Below are 24,123 nucleotides of genomic sequence, written 5' to 3'. Positions count from 1 at the left end.
CTGTATCATGGAGTCTGACGTATAGTAATTTTTTTTTGGTGTGCCTTATTTTGTTTTAATTATTAAAAAAAGTTTAATATTTTATTTTCCCCAGTTATGTGTAAAAAATTAACATTTATTTTTAAAACTTTGACTTCCAAATTCTCTCCCTTTCTCTCTTCCCACACCCCCATCACTGAGAAAGCTAGCAATAGGTTATACATGTGTAGTCATGCAAAACATTTCCATATTAGTCATATTGTGAAAGAAAACATAGACTCCCCCAAAAAAATCTTCAAGAAAAATAAAGTTTTAAAAAGTATGCTGCAATCTGTATTTAGACACTATCAGTTCTTTCTCTAGGGATGGACAGCATTTTCATGTCCTTCATATCCTTTCAAGTCCTTCAGAGTTGTCTTGGACCATTGTGTTGCTGAGAAAAGCCAAGTCATTCACAGCTGATCATCTTACCATATTGCTGTTACTTTGTAGATAGTATATTTCACTTTGCATCAGCTCATATAAGTCTTTTCAGGTTTTTTTTTCCCGAGAGCACCCTGCTCATCATTTCTTATAGCACAATAGTATTCCAACATATCACATAGCACAATTTGCTCATTCATTCCCCAATTGATGCATTCTTCAATTTCTAATTCTTTGTCCCCAGAAAAGAGCTGCTATAAATATTTTATACATATTTTTCTTTTTATCCATACTCTTCCTTTTTTTTTGAAAATCTCTTTTGGGATACAGATCTAGTAGTGGTATTGCTAGATCAAAGGGTATACATGGTTTTATAGTCCTTTGGGCATAGTTCTAAATTGCTCTAGGGAAGGGTTGAATCAGCCCCCAACTCCACCAACAATGCATTAATGTCTCATTTTTTCCACATCCCGACATTTGTCATTTTCCTTTTCTGTCCTTTTAGCCAATCTAATAAGTATGAGGTAGTACCTTAGAATTATTTTAATTTCTCCAAGCAATAGTGAATTAGAGTATTTCTTCATATGGCTATAGATAGCTTTGATTACTTCATCTGAAAACTTACCTTTTGACCATTTATCAATGGGGAATGGCTCTTTTTTAAAATTAATTTATTTTTAATTATCAAAATCACTTCCATAAGCTTTTGAGTTTAAAATTTTTCTCCCCTTCCCTCCCCAACACGTCGTGCAATCTGATATAGGCTACACATATAAATTCCTATTAAATATTTTCACATTAGTGATGTTGTAAGTAAGAATTAGAGCCAATAGGAGGAATCGCCAGAAAGAGGAAACAAAACATAACAGAAAAAAAAATAGCAAATGGTACGCTTCGATCTTCGTTCTGTGTGGTACGGCGACTCTAACACAATTAAACTCAGAGACTTATCAAGGAAGCAAAAATTACTCTTTCTTACAATCTTGGAAGAAGGGGCATCTACTCCTCCAGTACACTACCAGCAGGAGAGAGGCGAGGCACAAAGGACAAAGCAAGGTTATATATCTTAACTCAAACAAGAAACTCCCACCCCGCCACTATCCCTTACTCCCATTGGCTGGGAGGCGGGCTTACATTCTAGGCCCGAAATCTTTCCCGTTCCCAAAGAACAAGGACACAGGGTATAGCCAATCCAAACATACATGTCCTTATTTAGTATACCTAATGCTGAGGTGGCAGTGGCAATCAGGAGAGGGTTTAGAGCCGAATTAAATTTATAGCCTGTTCGTTCTCTCAGAGCCTATCTCTAATTTCGAGACAGTCTTTTCATCACCACCCTGAGAAGTCTTCACAAAGATTATATCTCATTCAGTTCAAACTCCATAGTTCTTTCTTTGGATGTGGTTAGCATTTTCCATCATGAGGCCTTTGGGGATGTCTTAGATCCTTGTATTGCTGAGAAGGGTTAAGTCATTATCAATATTAGTCATCGTACAACGTGGCTGTTACTGTGTGAAATGTTCTCCTGGTTCTGCTCATTTCACTCAGCATCTGACCATACAAGTCTTTCCAGGTTTTTCTGAAGTCAGCCTGTTCATCATTTCTTATAGCACAATAGTATTCCATTACATTCATGTACCACAACTTGTTCAGCTATTCCCCAATTGATGGGCATCCTCTCAATTTCCAATTCTTTGCCACTACAAAAAGAGCTGCTATAAATATTTTTGTACCTGTGGGTCTTTTTCCCATTTGTATGATCTCTTTGGGATACAGCTCTAGAAGTGCTATGGCTGGGTCAAAGGGTATGCACATTTTTATAGCCCTTTGGGCATAGTTCCAAATTACTCTCCAAATGACATATAGTTATTTAACGTTTGCAAAACTGGTTTACACCCATCTCATCTGAGCTTCACAACCTACAGGTATTAGTTTACCCATTTTACAGATGAGGCCCAGTCAGTAAGGCTAACTTGCTATGGGTGAAATAGCCATTAAGGGTCAGAAGAGAAATTTGAACTAAGGTCTTTGGATTCCAAGTTTTAGCACTCCCCCACCCCACCCTTCCCCATGGAGCCTACATCTGCATCTGTGATTTCTATCTATTTGATGAGGATAGGATCTAGACCCCCAAAAAGGAAAAACCCTGGACTTCCTCCCCATGGCCAAATATCTGTTGGTCCCCTGAGGCTATAATTCCTCAACTAGCCTTTCACTCTGGCTACACCCAATCTCTGTTACCCTTAACCCAGACAGGCCCTCCATTGTTTTGCCTCCCTATGGCCCCTGGCCATTTCCCACCCTTAATCCTAGCTGGGCTCCATTCTCCCTTGGCCATGTGTTCCAGGTCCCAGGAGTTCTGTTCTCCCCAGCCTACTGGCCACTCCCATCCAGAGTCTCCTTAGACCCCCTCCTCCAGTCACCCATACTACTTGGCCACTCCTAGATCCCTCCCACAATCTTTCCGTGTATAAGGTCCATCTTGGCTCCATTTATGGTGCTCTGATTCTTATCATCTAGCCAATAGCTCACAGGTGTTCAGATTCTTTAATAGTCTTGCCAATATGGTGGATCTTTAATAAATCTTGTCTTTAGCTGAAAGAAGGCTTGGGTCGAATTCTTTTGGGCAGGACCCACCTGTCCTAATTTTATGCAGCACAGGGCCCCACCCCCCCCAGCCCCGGGCTAAGAGGCGCCCAGGACAGTCGCACGCACGCGCCCCGCTTCCCGACGCCGCCCCACAGCTTTGCCGGGCTCCAGGAGCAGGGAGGCCCCGCGCTCTTCCACGTCTCCCTCTCTCCCGCCCGCAGGCGGAGCCCTCACTCCCGCCGTTCCCGCCTCCTTCCCACCCCCCTCCGCGCCCCAGCAGGGCCCTCGCTCTTTTTTCCCCCTCAGCTTATCCTTATCCCGTGGTTCCTTCTCAGATCCCCGGTCCCTCCACCACAGGTGTTCTCTTTCCTCCCCCTTTTCCGGTTCTTCTCCCACCCGCTCCCTGAACACAGCTGTTCCGACTGCTGCCTTCCCGCCTGCCCCCGCCGCCGGGTAGCGCGGCTGTTCCGTCGGCTGCCTCTCCTCCCCCCGCCCCCTCCCTCCGAGCCGGGAGCCGTCCCCCAACATCCGGGTACCGGCACTAGCCGCCCAGACTCTGGCACTATGGTCATGGCGGAGGGGACTGCAGTGCTGAGGAGGAACAGGCCCGGCACGAAGGCTCAGGTACCATCCCGGGGCTCTTCGGGGCCGGGGAGCTCCTCTGGGCCGGGCGGGACGCCGGGCTGACAGTCCTGGGAAGGGGATTGCGGCGCGCCCCCGGGCGGTGCCTTGATAGAGGGCGGGCGGGCCGGGCCGGGCAAGCCGACCCAAGGGACTGCTGTCCGGCCTACTGCTTCCGCAGCCGCCGGCCTCTCCTCCGGCGGCGGCCAGTCCCGGGCGACTCCGGAAGGGAGGCCGCAGAGGGTCTGGATGGGGCTGGGGGGCGAGCCCGGCCTCGGAGAAGGGGCTTCGGGGGTCTGTCAGGAGACTGTCAGGAGCAGCTGTTGGCGGTCCCGGCCCCCCTCCCAACCCCCCCAGGACCCGGAGGACCCCCTGATAGTGGGGGGGGGGCCGTGTGTGCGCGTGTAAACACTAGCGTTGTCCTTCTCAGGCCCCCTTCCCTTCCCCCCTTTTCCAACTCCAACCCAGCCTGGGGTGACCAGCTTTTTGGGGTGACCCTGGGATCCACCTAGATCTTGGTCTGTCCGTCTGTGCCTGTCTGCCTTTGACAAGTTCACGGTGATGTCCTTGTGCGCTTTTCTGGTCCAGCAAGTTTTTCTTCCATAGGCTGTGACTTGTTAGAAGGCAGTGTCAGCTCTTTTCTGGGTTAGCCCTTCCGCAGGTTATGGGAATGACCTGTCTCTAATTTTGCTAACTTCAAATAGAGCACTATATTGGGGTGAATCTCAGTTTTTTAATTTATATATTTTCTTTTGAAGTTTGGAGAGGTGCTGCATTAAAAAAAAAATAACCAAGTGGTTCCTAGACTGTCAACTAGGCTACCCCATATAACTTCTAAGCTTTACACTAGATAGAGGGAATCTATTTATAGTCATATACGTGTTTATAAGTAACTATTTCAATATAACTGGTTTCCTTTATAATTCTATAAAACATCATTTTGAGAACGTCCATAGGCTTCAACAGAAAGCCAAAGGGATCTAAGTCCCCCCCAAAAACTAAAGAGCCCCCCAGCTCTAGAATACTTTTTAAAGAAATTAGAAGAAATGTCATTAAGATAGTGGAAATAAAAAATTTACAGAAGAATGAAATGTGTTGCTAACATTGTATTGTGCCACCTCCAGCACTTACCTGAATACAGGATACTTAACCTGTTTAATGACTGTTACTGGTGGTTTTCCGGGTAGTTTTATAGTTATCTTCCTGAGTTAGTAACAGATTCAAACGTTTTTCTTTTGTTTTGTGAACTTTTTGCTGTGTAAGTGTAGTTTTGTCAACTATTTTTTATTTTTCCGTGGGAGTGTTACTACTGGTTCCGCATTATCTTTGTTAATTTACGAATTTTGACAATTTTTTTCTATCTTGATGTTTTGTACTCACCTCATTGATGTCTTCTCATTTGTTTAGGTGACACTTTTTGATTGTTCAGAAAATGTTGTCATCTTAATAATATGGTAACATCTAATGTGTATTATTCATATTTATGTGAGAAAGGATATATTAATTAGAAACTTATGAAGAATTGTAGTGTTTTACCCACATAAAAGACACTGTTATAGACCTATGTTGTAAAATAAAAAGTAACAATCCAAAAAAGTCTGACATAAAAATGGCTATGTAAGCATTTGTCATTTCCAGCCTGATCTGTCAGACATGAGACAGATGAATTTTCTTCTGTGAAAATTGATCCTTCTCCGAATTCCTGATTTATATGACAAAACTAAAGGAATGGGATATCTCTGCTCTTATTTCCACCTATTTTTGTTTTGAGAAAGTTAGGTGTAATGATTGGAATGATAGAAACTTCATTAATCTTGATTCTGGATATGCTTCATAATGAATATAGTGAACCTGAATAATATTTAAAATTAGCATTCTTTTGTGCCACATTATATAGTCTGTAAATTCTAAAGATTGTTATTTTTGTCAGATAAATCACCTTTTAAGCATACAGCTTTCTTAATATTTTGAAGGAAAAAAGCGAATTAAAATTACTTTGTATTTATTCTACATACATTTTGTATTGACCAATTTGTGTGCATGTTCTTTCCCTGAAATAGTATATAAGTTTTTTTTAGAACAAGAAAGGTTTCATTTTGGGCTTTTTCATTCCCAATGTCTACTGAGTATTTTGTATGTAGTAGGTGATTAACAAATAATGAGTGAATGAATGTTTTGTTCTGTCCTACATTGGAAGAATTATTTCAACACACCTTTTTGTATTTCACTTTAGTGATTTCCAGGAGATGATTATTAGGTTCAAAATTACCATAAGGTGATGTGTTGTCTTTATTTCCTGCCACTTCCCCTAATTATTAAAGAAACTATTAATATTAAATTAGATCCATTTGAGTATCAGAGTAAGTTTCATTACAGTTAGATGATCATTGCATTTTAATGGAGTTGGTTGTTTGCTTAAAAATTGGAATAATACCATCTTATCAGATCCTTCTACTTTGTATTTGTATAGCAATAAATTTACCTATTAACTAGGTAGCTTTGATCAGGGAAAACCAACATGCTCAGTTAACTGTATTTGTATTTGATTTGAATGGTCATACAAGTACTGGTCTCTGGAAATATTTTCAAGATAACTGCTTGAAGTGGTAAGCTTATATAGTATTAAATATTTTATTTTAACCTATTAATTCAGTAAAATTTTTCTTCCAGTTTGTGTTTAGGAATTTGGGAAGAAAGAATATAATTTGCTTTAAGATAAAACAAAAATCTTCATGTTTATCCAAAAGCATTGTATAAAATTCTTAAAATTGTTTTTCTAATTTCCATATTATAGAGTCTTCCCCCCCCCCATAGTGTGATAGATGTTGAAATATAAGGAAGTTGAAATGACTTTCTTTAATTTTTGTTTTTTCATAGGATTTCTATAATTGGCCTGATGAATCCTTTGATGAAATGGACAGCACATTAGCTGTTCAGCAGGTAGGAGGTATTTTCTTCCAGGACACTAACAACTTTGTGACCTACAAACCTGTCTATTCAGATGTGTATCACATCTTTCTTTAAAATTATTATTATAAACTTAGTAACAGGAGAAACAACTGAACCTGTTATTTTATTGGCATAGGGAACTCTCAGATGAGGAAACTCCCTTTACCAGTAGTAATTGTATCAAAAAATAGAAAATAAACAATGGAATAAATATGAAATAAATCTTCAAATAAAATGATAAAAATAAAACTATTAACATTTTGATTGGAAAATAGTTATGTACATTTTAACCGAATTATGCTAATTTTTATTCTGTGTCCTTTTCTGAATCTGTATATGAATATAATATGTTTTGCTGTTTGGTTTTCGAGCTCTTAACTTATGGTTGTTGTTAATGTAGGTCTTATGCTAACTTCATGTTGTATCATTTTACATGTCTTTCCATATTTCTTTATATTCATAGCAATTTTTTATAGCACAATAATACTCCATTACATTAAAATTCTATAATTTGTACATCAGTTTTCCAACCATTGGACATAGAGATTTCCAGTTTTTTGGTTTTGGGTTTGTTTGTTGGTTGTGACAAAGAAGCTATGGATATTTTTATATAGATAAATATTCTTTTTCATTTTGATAACATCTATAGACTGTAATCGCAGAAATGGAATCATTAGGTCAGAGGGTTTGGTCATTTTTGTTATTGTGTGCTTCCAGAAACTCCAAAAAATTTTCATTAATCTGTAGTTCCCCCAACAATGTAATTTGTTAATTTAGAGTCCTACTAACCTCGAAATTTGCCAGTTTTGGCTATTTTAATTACATTGGTTGTGAAATCCTATCTTAAAGTTGTTTTTCTTGGTATTTTTCTCTTTTTAAAATTACAAACTTAAATACAAATACACAAAAACAAAAAATTATGTATTACACTGTAGATTTCTGTTATTTACAGTGTTTAAAATGTTATTAAAAAGTAACAAAATCATCCTATTTTTTCTATATCCCCTCTGAACTTTTTTTTTTGTTGTCTATTTTTCCAGATTAATTAGCATTTCACAAATTAGTGTAACTGTTATGGAAGGTATACTCATTTTAAACTTTTGTTAGCCACTGTTTTGTTTCAGGATGTCAAACTGAACCATGAATCAGTCAATCCATCAAAAAACATTTATTAAGCACCTACTATGTGCCAGGCATTGTTCTAAATGCTGAGGATACAAAGAAAGGTAAAAGACAGTCCCTACCCTTGAAGAGCTCATATCTATTGGAGACATCATGAAAATAACAAAAATAACAACATGAAAATAAAAGTAATAAATTAGATAAAAATTATATGATAACTATTAGGAGTATCCAAAATTTGGCTAAAATTGCTCAGTCCTTTTTTTGGGGGTGGGGTGGATAGGCAATGGGGATTAAGTGACTTGCACAGGGTCACCCAGCTAAAAATTGCTCAGTCTTAAAGTGATTTGCCCGGGGTCTCCGAGTTGCCTATGGGGTCTACCACACTGCCAAACACACTTGGTGGCTCAATAAATTCAGTAAGTGTTTATTGGTTTAATGGGACATAAATACATAGCTATTGAGCAGGACAACTCATTAATAACCACTCCTTTCCTATACTCTTAATATGAGTTTCTAGTAACATAACACATGCAGTTAAAGTAGGAACTATTATACATACTAAGGTATAGATTTTAAATAGTTATGTCATGCACTGGGTGTATAAATGCATTAGAATTTATTTACATTTTGTTTGAGCTTTCATCATTGAGCCCTTTTTTTTTTTTTTTTTTAGTGAGGCAATTGGGGTTAAGTGACTTGCCCAAGATCACACAGCTAGTACATGTCAAGTGTTTGGTCTGAGGCCGGATTTGAACTCGGGTCCTCCTGACTTCAGGGCAGGTGCTCTATCCACTGTACCACCTAGCTGCCCCCCCCCTTTTTTTTTCTTTTTTAGGCAATTGGGGTTAAGTGACTTGCCCAGGGTCACACAGCTAGTAAGTGTCAAGTGTTTGGTCTGAGGTCAGATTTGAACTTAGGTCCTCCTGACTTCAGGACCGGTGCTCTATCCACTGCACCACCTACCTGCTCCCATCATTGAGCCCTTGTTAAAAAAGTTTTATTTTCCTATGTAACTATATGATGATTCTTCCATAACCTGTAGAATATATGTTTTGATTAAAATCTATCTGCATACATGTAAAAATGACTATATACTACTTAGCTAATTCCCAGAGCTTTTTTTGGTTACAACAACAAAAACAATAATAGTAACAGCTAGCCTTGATGTAACAAAGTGCTTTATGGACGCTAATTTTATCCTCACAACAACATTTTGTCGCCATAACAACCCTGAGAGGTAGGTGCTAAGTATTTCCGTTTTACAGATGAGGAAATTGAGGCAGACAGCCTTTAGGTGATGGCCCAGGAACACAAAGCCAATAAATGTCTGAAGTTGGATTTGAACCCAGGTCTTCCTAACTCTAGAACCAGTACTCTAGCCACTGTGCCAGCTAGCTGCCTCAGTTTATAAAAGAAAAATGAAAATATAGTAAGGATTTCTGTGTACTCAATTGGTTATGAATTTCTGGGGAAGTCCATTAAAGATTTGACTTAGAATTGAGCCAAGCTTCTAGAAGCAAAAATTCTATGATCTAGAGATCTCTACTCAAGAGGAGGGTACTCCTTCTGTTCTTCACATTTATGTCCTATGGTCAGAAAGCTGCTTGATTTTATTGACTTAATTGAAGCTTCTGGTATAGAAAGTACAATTATAGTTCATTGTTTGTGTGTATAACACCCGCTCCATTCATGGCTGCTATTGTTGTTGAGAACCTTTAACTTGGATAACTCAGGGGTTCTTTACCTGTGGTCCATGAATTTTTTTTTTTTTTTGTTTTAGTATTTTGGTAACTATTTCACTATAGTTGGTTTCTTGTGCAGTCTTTCCTATTTTACCTTATTCATTTAAAAAATCCTGAGATGTCCATAGTCTTCACACATTGCCATAGGAAGGTGTCTGTGACACACAAAAGTTTGTAAAGTATTTTTAGAAAGATAAATAAGGTTCAGCTTATTCCTACTTGGCCTTGTATCACCCCTGATTTGTAAAAAACTATGTAATAGAAATATTTTTTTAATGTAATATTATCAACAGTCTTAAATCATTATAGTTTCTACACAGATAACAAATAATACAATGTGAAACTAGAATTCAAGAGCAAGGTGCATCTTTATCTCTGGGAGGCCTGCTGTTTTCATAATAGAAAATAGGATGATTCAAAGTAGCCCCATATTATAGATTTCTGCAAAATTAATGCTTTTATTAAGATATAGGAAGTATTTTTGGCACCAGCAAACTTATGCATCCAATGTTCAAAGGCAAAAATGTTAGTGGTAATATCACTACTACTGCATTTGACAAGATCACAAAACAAATAGCATACTTAGAACTATAAATATTAAAAAATACAGAACATCTTTAGGGATTTGGACAGATATTCCATTTGGGATTCTTCCAAGTATATATCTTCTTCAACATGGAAGTAAGGCACTTGGGTAGCAAGGCTTTGATTCTTTAATTTTTTTTCCCCTTGCTTCAGCTCCCTCCATCTTTAGGAGCATTGGAAGGAAACTGGTCTGTGTTTAGAAATGAACCAAATCAAGAAATAAATTTAGGTGAAAGAGTAGAGGATTTTTTTCTACTTTGGGCAATCTTTTTGCAGAATTCCATGAAGATGATACAAATGAAACAATAAAGGAAGCAGAAACTAATGAAAGTGACAGTTAAGAAAATGATTAAAGTCATATATAGCAAATTTTTTCTAGTGACATTTTTCCCCCTGATTTTTTTCACAAAATGAGGGCTTTTTATATCTAGTTGAAATTCTTCTACACCCCTAGAATATGGCTTTATTTATATTACTACTTATTTCAGTTTTTATAAATATTTGTTTAGTACTGTTCTAGGTACTGGAGGTATAAAGATGAAAAATTGTAGTACCTGACCTTTAGGAAATAAAATTGGGCATTTCTGTCTATATTAATGGTTTCTTCATTCATTGGGTGTAGTATATGTCTGCTGCTAGGGAGACTGAAACTGGGAGATTGCTTGAATTTGGGAGTTTTGAGGTATGGTAGGGCTAAAGCTTAGTGGGTATTAAGTCCGGCACTAATATAATGAGTCCCCCCAGGAGCAGAGGTCCACCAGGCTGCCTAAGGATGAGTGAACTGGTCCATGTCAGAAAAAACAGATCAGGTTAAAACCTCTCTGCTGATCAATATTGGGATCAGACCTGTGAGAAGCCACTGTATTGCCAGCCTGAGTGAGATAAAAAGACCATACCTAAAAACAAACTTCTTTTTTATGTTTTCTTTTTTCCTCATACACTGTCTGAAACTGTGATAACAAATTCTAAACTTCTGCAGCTTAGCTACATTTGTAACAAGTTTTTTTTAATGACATTTTACAGTTCATTCAGTTAGTAAATTTATTTTCAGAAAAACAATATCTTAAGTTTCTTTATATCAAACATAATATTGCTATGAGCAAATCAATTTATACATTCTGAATTTTTATGACCTTGATCAAACAATTTCTTGGTATAAGGTTTTTTTATTTTTTTGAAAGGAAGGGAGGAAGAAGCATTGCATATATTTCAGGTCTTTGAATTAATCCTTTTTTTCCTCGGCTTCAGAATTTCAAAATTTTTACACTTTATCCTGGCCTTCAAGAAGCTTACAGTTTAGTAGAGGAAATAAAATTTAACATGAAAGAATGTGTGTGTATGTGTGTGTGTGTTTTCTAAAATGAATTGTAATAGACTGTAGTCCCATAATACTATAGAAGGAAGGGATTTCTTTGATAGTTGTCATGGTTAGGAGAGGGTTCATGGAAGAAGTGGAACTTGATTTAGGCCTTGAAGAATGGGTAGAATTTGTGTAGGAGGATGGGAGAAGAGAGGACATTACAGATATGGGGCTGGGGTGGCAGTGGGGGTGAGGGAAGCAGAACTAGATGAGCAAAGTCAGAGAAGCAGGAATAAGCATAGTATTTTTATTTTTTTTATTTTTTTGAGGCACAGTAATCAAGACCAGCCTAACTAGAGCAAAGTTTTAGGAAGCAGTGAGAAATGAATTTGGATAGGTATAAGGGAATCAGGTTTTGGAGGATTTTGAAAACTAGACAAAAGAGTTTAACTAGGTAGGAATTATGGAATCATTGCAAGATTTTTAGCAGGCTTATGATGATGAAAGTGATAGTTTAGGAAGATGAGTCTGGCAATAGTATGAAATATGGATTGAAGGAAGGAAGAACATGGAATCAGGAAGGATAGTGTGTTGCTGTCCAGTTAAATTACTTGGTGAAGTAATGTAGGTATTCTGTGTTAAACTTAAGTCTATCCTTCAAGTTTAAGAATATCTGCAAATTGTAGAGCTAGACTGACTATGTTAGACCAAATTCAGTCTTGAACTTTTTGATTTAATTTGAATAGAGTTTGTCTTCTTTTTTACTTTTAATTGAAGTGTCTAACAGTGACTTTAGGTACTTTATAATTTCTTACTACCTTCTACCATATCATGTAATCTAAAATTCATGTTTTGTTAAAAATAATTTTCAGTTTCATTCCCAGTTCCAGTTCTGATAAATACAATGTCTCCCCTATATTAGAGCTCAGTTTCCTTGTTAATAGAGCATTTAAAACACATCCAAGAATTAGTTTTTTTGCATGACAGTTAAAGACTTTGGGTTATTATTAATTGTGGATTGTATACTTCATTTCTCATGTAAAAGTGAAGCATTTTAACATTTCTGAAATGGCACAAAAATAATTATATATATATATATTTAAAAATAAAATTTGTCATAGGTAATGTATTATGCTGTATTTCATTTAAATAACTTTTAGGACTTTTTGTTCATAGTATATTCAACAGAACATAAGGGCAGACTGTTCCAATATTGACAAAATTCTTGAACCACCTGAAGGCCAAGATGAAGGTGTATGGAAGTATGAACATTTAAGGTAGGAAATTACTATTGGTGTTTTTATTTGCCTGACTTCTACTAAATGTGTTTCAGTAATACTGATTCAGTGTTATCTATAATACATAAGTACAATTTACTTGTGTAATTAGAAACTTAAAAAGCCAAATGGCAAAGGTTTTGTGCCTTTTAGTACTATAATCTTCTCACCTTTGGCATTTATTTACTCTGTCAGTATTGTTCAGAACAAGTAAGGCAACTGGAACTTGGCTTCAGAGAGAGTTAATAGATTGTTTGCTCGAGGACCTGATCTTACACACTACTAAATTTTTGGACTTGACACTTATCTTTCTTTATACATTGTTTCAGTTATTATTATACTCCATGAGGATATTCTACTTTTCTCATCCTTTTTTTTCTTCTTTTTAAGTATCTATTAACTTTTTAATAGTGTGCCCTTGCCATTTTTAATTAGCCTTTGACTGTGGACAATGAAAGACTTTATAGACCTATAAACCCAAGTTTGGATAGAATTTTGGCATAAGGATTTTATTCTCAAATCTGTTACAGTGTTCTTTGGATGAGGAGAATGACAGCTATTGAAACAATTGGGGGTGGCAGTATGATCATTTCTGTGTCATGAAGTTGCTTGGCTTAATCCTAGAATTACTGGTTTTTAAATTCAGGTTGGAGTTTGGGCTGGGTATTTTGGGTTAGGAGTTAAAATTAGAGAGTGGTGTGAGGCATTTTCTTTAAAATGGTCTTTCAGTTGACTCATGTTATGACTAGAGACTAATATGACCTCCCCTTAGCAAAATAGATGCTATCTTTGCCCATAATGAGTTTAACATAGACAAAACACCCTGTTTCTTGTTGCTATCACTCAATTATTTAGGGTAAGATTTTTTTTTCTTGACTTCAAAATACTGACATTTCAGCAGACTAAGACATTTCAGTATTCTGTGCCTGGTTTTCTTAGTTAAGTTATGTTACTGCGCATTTCCTCAGTAAAATGACCCTACCTTAATCTTCAGAGTTATTGAAAAATATAGGTTTAGTCAGTCACTGTCACTGTCGTGATCCTTAATTAAATTTTGCTGTACTCCTTAATTAAATTTCAGTCAACTTCTAACTGATCCACATAGTTGTAGCACAATGGTAAATCAATATCAAAAAAGGCTATTTTACTTATTTAATCGCCAGTGTTCTTAAGAAAAAAGGAAGCCATCTTTTGTTTGTAGGATTCTTTTTTTTAGGTCTAATAGAACTCTAGATTTTTTTTTTTTTTGCTTTATTAAGGAATTCTCATCAATGGTCTGTTAGCCAAGTGCTATTATTCTTTTGTTACCCTTTTTAAAAACATTACTAAATAATATTTTTTCAATGTTCTGTACAGAGAATGTCTCTTTAGTGTGCCTTAAGAGAAAAGTTTCAGGGGTGGTAGCTTTTTGTTTGAATTTGGTGCATTGAGACATTGTTGATAGTTGTTAGACAATGTTGTTTTTACATGGTATTGATGAAGTTTAAGTTACAAGTTCTATTCTAGTAAAGACCAGTTGAATTCACTATATTCCTTAGTCATAGATTGCAACTCATACTTTATTTAGTCTTCACTATTTGGCCATAAGGGGAATTAGGTGAGAGACTGGCTGTTTGATAGAACCCATGACCACTAGTGGAAATACAATTCAAAGCAAATAATACAAATAGAATATTAGATATGTGCCTTTTAAAAAAATACCAAGAATAGTGCTATCATTATTATTATTATTATTATGAATCTGGAAAGGAAATAGGGTTAAGATCAATTGAATATTTGATCCTTTCTTTTCCTTTATATTCTTGGGTTGACCAATATTATCACTATGGTAGTATTCCTAACCTAAAGTAAATTAAGATACTTCTTGCTGCTGTTTATTTATTGACATTGTTCTTACATGATATTAATGAGATTTAGGTGATTTTTTTTAAAGCTATGTTGCATTTTTCTTTTAGGGTTTCTCTTTTACTTTCCATAATACTAAGATTACATTTCCAGGGAACTGAAGCCTTTTTAAAAAAAAAAAAAAGTTGGGGCAGCTAGGTGGTGCAGTGGATAGAGTACTGGCCCTGGAGTCAGGAGGACCAGAGTTCAAATCCAGCCTCAGAACAAAAACTTGACTCTTACTAGCTTTGTGACCCTGGGCAAGTCAGTTAACCCCAGTTGCCTAAAAAAAAAAGAAAAAAGTTTATGATGGCAATGTAGACATATTTTTTGAGGCAGTGAACTAAAACTAAATAGCTGTTTTTTTTTTCTTCTGGGAATAATCAGTTTTTTGGCAGCTGAAAAGAGGATGTCTTTGTGGCTTATTATTACTTAAATAACAATTCTTTAGCCACCAATGCATATAGAAAATAATACTCTGATTGTCTTAGTGAATTTTCTTTTATGATAGTTCATAGATCATAAGTTTAGAATGGGAAGGAATATTCAAGATCATGGCTTTATCAGGTTTAAGAAGGACTGTAATTGTTATTTTCAGCTGAGTTTTAAACTCTGGCTAAATAGGTAAAAGGAAATATTTTAAATCTTAGTAGAGTATATAGAAATTTATTTACTTCTTTCTACCTTATTTTCAACTTTTGTAATATGGGGATTATATATACCTGCTTACAGTTAAGAATAAATGAGATATGTGAAGCACTTTGAATTCCTTGGAAGAAATGTGCTGTTTGAACTGTAGTGCTGTAGTGGTGGTGATTGTGTTATTTTGTTGTTAAAAGTATAATGTTAAATTAAACATTGTCTTTGGAAAATAAGAGATTAGTATTTTCATTTATATATTTGCATTTTCAGGCAGTTCTGCCTAGAGCTAAATGGACTTGCTGTCAAACTTCAGGTAATTTTTTGTTTAAAAATTTTTTGGGTTTTATGTTTCAACTGTAATCTTTCTGAAAGTGTTTATACTTTTTTCTCTGTATTTTTGTAACCTACTGCATTTACAGAGGGTTGTTCACAATTTTAAATTGCTTTCTCTTGGAATCTTACATAGACTTTGAGTATTGTGCCTTTTTATTATATTTATATGTTGAGACTAAGTACAAATATTTTAACAGAGTGAATGCCATCCAGATACTTGTACTCAGATGACAGCAACTGAACAATGGATTTTTCTTTGTGCAGCTCATAAAACTCCAAAAGAGGTGAGAGTTTATTTTGAAAGAATTAGAATGATTGGGTATAGCTTTATAATATAGTTTCTTTACTTAAATAGATGGGCAGTGAAGTTATATAAATAGTAAGAAGTTGGACACATCTTTAAATGTAACTGCTTACACTGAATTTAACAAATATTTATTAAGCACTTAAGAGGTTTGAGACACAGGGTTAGTACTAGGAATACAAAAACAAAAATTATAGTCTTTGCTCTCAAATTATAGCCTGAGCCCTCCTCAAGGAGTTTATGTTCTGCTGATACTTGGAGCTGTGGATCTTTCATCTACCAAGACTATCAGTTTTTTGTTGACTTCTTTTTAATTGTCATTTGAACCATAATAAATGGTCTAGAGTTGTCGTCAATAAGATTTATAGATGTAGTAAGTGATAGTTCTGTTTTTTACTGTAGTAATCTAAATAATCTTACAGAATCTACTAAAAAAAAGTGACATGATAGATGACCTGCAACTCATGAGATCTTCCTTTTGTAAGAATAGAGTGATTACTATTTGATACTTTGCATACTTATTCTCTTGAGTTTTGTAGTATCATGAGATAGTGATTTTTTTTGCATGTAGCATTGCTAGTACATACATTGAAATCTACTGGATCACTACTGGATTTTGCAATGAAGAATCTTCAGAATCTTCATCCTTATTTGTAGGCACTGATAATTATTCATTGCATCTTTTTTGACAGACTTTGAGGGGTAAAGTTAGAGTTGTCAGTCAGTCAGTAATGCTGTTTGTCAACTTTAAGAACCCTAAAGCAAGGGACTACCTTGTTTTACATCTATAGTGTTTGTTTCAAAGAGGGAAAATATTCTCTAAAATACGGTGTTTGAAGCACTTATTTTATTGAATACTTCTTATTAGGAAGACTAATTTCTTTCATAATGTTGACGTCACATCCTTTGGACTGATGACAAACCTAAAGAAAACAGAGATCAAGTAACTAGTCCATATCTAGATAAACCTACACACAGCAGATATTTTCATTGGTAGTACAGAACTGAAAGCTTTCACTTATTTTTCCACTTATTCATTCTAGTAGACAGTGATTGACAAAAAAATTAGAAACAAAATCAAGAGGGTTAGTATGTCCATTGGTAGCTAGAAAAGACAAGACAGTTCAGAGCCAGTTTAACTTTCACAGTAGATTAAGGGTCTTCAGAATGGATGTATTTCAACTTGTTGGATATCCTAGAGGTGTCATGGCTGACTTCTTTAATATTTTCATAGCTTAATGTTACCTGGTAAGATGAGATCACTACTAAAGAGGTCCTGTAAACAACTAATCAGTCAGTATTGGAACTCTACTTGCTGCCCTTCTGAATTGAAATGTTTGGAGAACAGGTGAAAGCAAGAGTTCTCTACAGTTACTGTGTGGTAAAGGGTCATTTTAAACAGTATGTGAAGAGGCATTTGAAGGATAGGTAGAAGAGTATCATCATATGTGTGGAGTAGCTGTGGATAGGGTCTCCTAGTGAAGAACAGTGGTAGAAAAAGCCAGAGCCATGTGGGTAACTTAACTGTTCTGAAGCAAAGGCATTAATTAGGTTCTGAGATGGTGAGCCAGAGGGACAAATGGTACTGGATTTGCAAACAGTGAGTTCATTGCCAAAGGACAGTTTGTGTGTTGTGGAAAAGAATGCTAGTTTTATGAGTTCAGTCATATTCATGCTTACACATCATTATTGCATCAATTTTAACTGTGAAGGATGACGGTATATTTAGAAAAACGTGTATTATTTGAATAAACAGTGGGTATGATACTTTACTAGGTATATAGAAGCTTGTGGATTTTTGAAGAAATTAATATTCCTTTGTGTGTGAATATGCACACAAAGATAGCTGCTTACCATGGTGCCATACTTAAGCAGCATTTAAACAGCTGGTGGTTTCCAAATAGCCATTTTAAAAGCACATTGTGTTCTTAAAAATACTATCTCCACTGGTTAGAACCACAATTATAGTTGCTGTTTCTTTTACCCTAGTTTCAGTCTTTTCCTTACAATTTGCATACTTGGATCTCTGCTTGGCTTTCCTTCCCTCACCTTCCTTACTCTTTGTTTATTGCTATTTGCCCTCTAGGAGACTGGAGAACCCTGGGGGCATAGATCTGAGCTGCAAGGGAACTCAGAAACCTTCTAGTCCAACTCCCTTATATGAGGAAACTGAGGCCCAGAGATGTTAAGTGACTCACTTAAGTAGGAAGGCTACTGAGATTCGAACTTAGTTCCACACTTTCTTTCCTTCACCATGCTACCTCATTCTGTCTCAAAAGTTTTATTGGTAGTAGCAAAACTATGACAGGATAGGTTTCATTGTTCTTAATGTGATGTGTACTAAACAGAAGGGCTTCTTAGGTTGTAATATAAAGAATCTCCAGTGCCAGCCATAACCCATTAAAATCCAATAATGGCCAGTAGGGTGGGACAGGAAGTAGAATTCAATTGATGGTGTCTAGGGGTTGGGGTTCCAGGGACATATTAGGGAATATCTATAGGATATGAGAGTAAAGTGACAGAGATGGGGAAAGTATATTTAGTTAGGAGAGAGATGCCCCAGGCAGTGTGATAGACTGAAAAGATCATTGGACTTGGAGTTAGGAGATCTGAATTCTTACTCTGGTGTATCTACTTTGTGATCTTGGCTAAGTCACTTCATATCTCTGGGCCTTCTTTCTCATCAGTGAAATGAAGAGATTGGTTAAGATGTTCTCTTAAGATTCCTTTCCTCTTTAAAATTCTTTAAGAACTAGTCTTGAGGACTAGATTGAGGTAGGAAAGTAGGGGTGGGGAGGAACAAGGAAGGAGAATTTATATGTGTTGGAGAATTCTAACATTAGCATATTAAAATTTTGTTTACTAAAATAACAGTTCATTTGCATATTCCAATCTGATTCTGTCGCCAAGAATTCAACAGATTTTTATAATGTACCCACTATTTGCTAGGCACTGTTTCTATCTCAATTATTGGAGACTTTTCATTTGCATACGCTCTGTTCTTTGGAATGGAAAAGGCCTTTGGTGCTTACCATATAGATTTATACAATACTAGAGGTAAATATATTTGGTGATGCAGTTTTATACTTTTTCTTTTGTAGTGTCCTGCTATAGACTACACTAGGCACACGCTTGATGGTGCTGCATGTCTTCTGAATAGCAATAAATATTTCCCTAGCAGGTAAAACTCTTAAATATGGGGCTCTCTTCTTTGTTATTTCAAAAAGCTTGATAACATTTTAATGAGTTTCAGGTTGTTAATACAGTGCATTTTTTACTGCATTATATTTCTAGTATAACGTGTTTCATGTTATTCAGGTTTTGAGAGTCAATCATATGTTTAAACCAAAATAGAAGTGGTGTTGGCAACATATGATTGACATCCAGACTAATTTTCAGTAGCATATCTCTGCCACTATACCCCATGTTAGCTGTTTTTGAGGCCATTCCAGAAGAAGAGGGGTTGATTATCTTGAGATACCATTTTGGTTGCTGACTCTGCATTTTAAATCTTGACTATATACCTGTAGAATTGTCAAATGTGAGAAGTTCCATTTCTGGTTCTGAGTGTAAAAACATCATTAAATATTATAATAACGGGGCAGCTAGGTGGCGCAGTAGATAGAACACCCGCCCTGAACTCAGGAGGACCTGAGTTCAAATCCGACCTCAGACCAAACACTTGACACTTAACTAGCTGTGTGACCCTGGGCAAGTCACTTAACCCCAATTACCTAAATAGAAAAAAAAAATGTTTAAAAAAAAATTACAATAAGAATGAAGAATTTGAGAGAAAATATGTTCTATTTTATAACAGCAAGCCTTTATTGTATTTGTTTTCAATTGGGTGGTTTTAGTAATGGTTTTTAAAGTATAATATAATTATTCATAAGGAGTTAATATAAAATACATAAAACCAACAATCTGGAAATTAATGAAAAAGATACATTCTTTACCTTTATATCTGAAATAAAAGGGTAGTTCAGATTTATGGTGCCTATTTTTAAAAAGTCATGAAAATGTGTTTTTTTCCTTTAAAGAAAAAAAGAAGAAACTAATACCTTTTCATTGTTATGAATTACTGAAAAAGTGGACAAAGTGTTAAAATCCTAAATGGAGTTCAAAATTTTTAATTTCATTTATATTAATTGTGTTAATATCTTAAAACTTTTAATAATATAAGACTGAATTCTGAGTAGTAGTAATTAACTGAATGAAAGAAAAAGGTAACTGGATTGACAAATGAAGAGAAATGGCTTCTAATCCTGATTATTATGAATTAGATTTGTGATTTGAAGCATATTACTTTACCTCTCTGGATCCTGCCTGTTTTCTTTTGTAAAATGAGGGGACTGAGGGTGACCCTGGACAATTCATGTAACCTCTCAGGGCTCTAGGCATCTCTCTCTCTCTCTCTCTCTTTTTTTTTTTTGGTAAGGCAGTTGGAGTTAAGTGACTTGCCCAGGATCACACAGTTAGTGTTATGTGTCTGAGGCCGGATTTGAATTCAGGTCCTCCTGATTCCAGGATCGATGCTCTGTCCACTGGGCCACCTAACTGTCCCTCTAGACATCTCTTGAGGGCTTTATGTAGCAGATCTGTTGCTGGTCTGTTTTCCTAACCTCATTTTCATTATCAAAAGCTCCCTAACAATTATGAAATCATAGATCTGGACCATGGATTCTAGTCATAGGGGTTGGGAAATATGGAGTATCTTATGCATAAAGGAACATTAGGGAAATTTTGGAATAAAAGTAATCCGATTTAAGAATAAAACCTATTATGGTGAACATTTGCTGTGTGTTCAATAGAAAAATTTCATATGTAACATATTTTGAGAGTATAATAGTATTAACATCAATATTTCCTCACAGAACCCTTATTTATGTCATATGAGACACTAGAGTTCTGTGGAATAAAGTTTGGGAAGTGCTAGGCAGATGTACTTTCTGGTCCATTCCAGCTCTGTGACTTCATGATTTCTGTTTTCTCTATTTTTGTAGAGTTAGCATAAAGGAGTCATCTGTAGCCAAACTAGGATCAGTATGCCGTAGGATTTACAGAATATTTTCACATGCTTATTTTCATCATCGGCAAATATTTGACGAATATGAAGTAAGTATATTACTCTGTGTTGCTGATGGCTACTTAATCAATGGTGATAGTTTTGTGGTGGTGGTGGTATACATTTCTGTTGGTTTTGTTTTTGGATTACAAATTAAAATTTTTTTTCTCCATCCCACAGAATGAAACATTTTTGTGTCACCGATTTACTAAATTTGTGATGAAATATAATTTGATGTCTAAGGATAACCTGATTGTACCAATTTTGGAAGAGGAAGTGCAGAATTCAGTGTCTGGGGAAAGTGAAGCATGATGGGAATCATACATAAAAATGTACTGAACACATAATTAACATTAATTATGTACTGTATATATCATTTTAGACACTTCAATCATGTATCCATATTATGGCTTCTTTGTTTAGTATAGTTTTGTATGCTGTGTGTTGCCTTTTAAAATGGGAAAGACTTTTAAGTTATTCATGAGCTGTATATTCACCAGTGTGGCACTCATGGTTTTTAAAATAAGATTAGTATTATCTGTTTATAATGCCTGTTAATAAAAAGAATTTACAATTCTGTAAAATTGCTGCTAAACAATCGTTGAATCACAATCCTCATCAAACAAATCTATCAAAAAAAAGATGAGTGAGCTTTAGGTTTCACATAAACCATTACTAATGAAATTGCAATATTTCCCCTTAGATTTGTGTCCTAAATTTAGAATATTCTAGGAAATTCCACATAACACAGTGCAGACTACACTGTAGCTCTTTTTTTAAAAGCAGTTTCCATGGTCTCCTTATGAATTTTGGCACACATCTATGAAGATTATGTGTATATCCAAATGTAAAAGCAAGTGCAGTGTTATTAATGCTAAAATATTAATCTTATTCTACTACACAAAGTATATTCTGGGCCAGCATACTTGAAAGCTCTATGTTTTTCTGGATTTACCTTTCTGTAATAGTGGACTATAAGAAGTTTTGCATACATCATGGTAATGATGCTAAGGCAAATAAATGCTTCTCCCAGTGAAACCCCTTTCTTTCCTACCTCTTTCCCTCAATCCCCTCACCAAAAAAAAACAACAGAACAACTCTGGCCAGGCTACCATGAGTTATTAGTATAAAGGCTTATGCTTATATATATCTGTATTAATTGCCTACAGATTATACCTCATACTAACATTCATATTACACTACAGGAAAAATATACTGGCATAGTTTTTCATTTCTTTTGTTGGTGGAATTATTCTAATGAAATATTTGGAAAACTTAGTCTTTAAATTAGTTTGGATATTTCTATTAGTAATATTAATCTCTTTGTTCATCTAGATGATATTTAGATAGAGATAGAAAAATAATATTGCATTCTCCTCCCCCTTCCAAAAAAAAGCTTTTATTTGAATTGTGTGTGCATGTGAGATTATTTGCAATAATTCACAAGATCCATGAGTGCTACAGAGTGTTGCACTGGTTGGACCTCTTTAAAATGAAATGTCTTAAGGATAGAACTTCAGATCTGATAATATGAGTGATGTAACTGAATGCAGTCTTTTAAAAAGCACTTGCCTTTTTATCGTATTGTATAGAGGTTTTAAAATATAAGGCTTAAGAGAGTGTACAAACAGTGAAGAAAATATCTAAAGACAGGCTTTTGGGCAGTTTTAAGTGCCCAGAAAAGAAAAATATTTTTTAATGTAGACATTAGGGTTGTTTGGAAATAAAAGCGAAATGCATTCATTTTTGTATCACCATTTCTTCCCAACTTTAGGCTAAACTTTATATGATATTGTTATAAAATGTACAATGAGGAAATGTGGGATAGTATAAGGTATAGAGAGTGTTTATGTAGAGATTTTTCCTTTTAAAATCTGCCTTTTGTTCAGATGTACTTGACTGACAGTAGTATGTTCTAGTAGTCATTTTTCTATGAAAATATTTTGCTCCACCTGTAGTTCTATCTTTAAGGATATCTTATTATATATGTGATAAAAAGAATATTCTCTTTGAAATTTTACATTTGTTTTAGTCTCACAAACCAACTGAAGTAGTAAAGTAGCTAAATTTGGGGGGAAGAAGTGCACTTCTAGTTAATAAATGTAGTGTAGCTTAAGAGACATCCTAATGAATTTCTGTGGCTTGAGTCATCACTTGGTGACAGTTTTGAACTAAGGCAGTGGTGAAGAGAGATGACCTAATAACATGTTTACTTAATATTTTCAGTAGTATAGCTCACCGCACTGGGGAAATATCTAAGGCTTTTTTTCCATTTATTCCATCTCTCATATACTGTATGTTTGGAGTTGATCCTAAAAAAAAAAAACCAGGTCCAAACAAAATTCTGAAACAGTTTGTCTTGCTTTTTTTGTATTCATATTAACATCTCATTCATATGTGTTGTACTGTGAAGTTGATTTATTACACTATGTAACCTGAGTATAAAAGACCCAAGTGAAACAGCTCCTATTTTTTTTTCCTTGATGTTGTTTACTGGATTTATCTAAAACTGTATGTGTACTTATGAGGTAGTTACTACAAGAGTTTAATGAGCCTGGCAAACCATCGATTTGTATAGTAAGTGTTTTAAGAGGAAAATTTGTGAACTTAAGGCCCTATGTGATAGGGAAATTGGGTTCCACTTTGTCTTTGAATTATGTTGTAAAGGTAAAGAGGTTAAAATTAAATTTCTCACTTTCCATACTGGCATATTTGGCCATGTGGCTCACTCTTCTCTTTATCTTCTATCATGCCTGGGAAAGTAGATGACTTCTGATAACTCATGTTTCTACAAGTGATACATTCTAATTCTGTGCAATATTTCTCCTTCTTTCTTTTCTCTAGTTTAAGGTATTGATTTTACATGGCTAGTAAAGTTTGTCAGTGCTGTTCTGTGCGATTTACCTAAATTCTGTTGTTCAGTCATGTCTGACTCTTGGTGACCCCATTTGGGGTTTTCTTGGCAAGGATACTGAGGTGGTTTGCCATCTCCTCTAGCTCATTTTACAGATGAGGAACTGAGGCAAACAGGGTTAAATGACTTGCCCATGGTCACACAAATAAGTAAGTGTCTGAGGCTGGATTTGAACTCAGGTCTTCCTGATTCCATGCCTAGTGCTTTATCCTCTGAGCCACTTAATTGCTCCTAAATTCCGTGGAAATAAGATTAAATCTAATGGAACATTAATGGTAAGGGTTATTTTACCTTTGGTTAATTAATGTAAAAAAAAAGACAATATTGGCCTTACTGATGCTTTAACCCACACAAAAACAGTTATTCTTTCAATTTTTCTGTGTGCTTAGTT

The 24,123-nt window shown here is 35.6% G+C and overlaps 1 protein-coding gene across 1 annotated transcript in view; it reads left to right on the top strand.

Moving 5' to 3' along the window:
- The window catches only part of LOC114045930 (MOB-like protein phocein), a 56,169-nt gene extending 32,642 nt beyond the window's left edge, over window positions 1-23,527 (top strand). Inside the window, exons 1-8 of the mRNA XM_027866139.1 lie at window positions 3,508-3,615; window positions 6,490-6,552; window positions 12,490-12,590; window positions 15,387-15,429; window positions 15,647-15,733; window positions 18,855-18,934; window positions 20,757-20,868; window positions 20,999-23,527. Of these exons, the coding sequence (XP_027721940.1) occupies window positions 3,556-3,615; window positions 6,490-6,552; window positions 12,490-12,590; window positions 15,387-15,429; window positions 15,647-15,733; window positions 18,855-18,934; window positions 20,757-20,868; window positions 20,999-21,130 (678 nt within the window). The 5' untranslated portion in view covers window positions 3,508-3,555 and the 3' untranslated portion in view covers window positions 21,131-23,527. Of the gene's footprint in view, window positions 3,616-6,489; window positions 6,553-12,489; window positions 12,591-15,386; window positions 15,430-15,646; window positions 15,734-18,854; window positions 18,935-20,756; window positions 20,869-20,998 lie in introns of the transcript that reaches the window.
- Window positions 23,528-24,123: the final 596 nt, after the last annotated feature.

The sequence above is a fragment of the Vombatus ursinus genome, unplaced genomic scaffold, assembly GCF_900497805.2.
Source record: "Vombatus ursinus unplaced genomic scaffold, bare-nosed wombat genome assembly UNPS02014779.1, whole genome shotgun sequence".
Classification (NCBI taxonomy): Eukaryota; Metazoa; Chordata; class Mammalia; order Diprotodontia; family Vombatidae; genus Vombatus; species Vombatus ursinus.
This window is presented reverse-complemented; position numbering and strand designations above follow the sequence as displayed.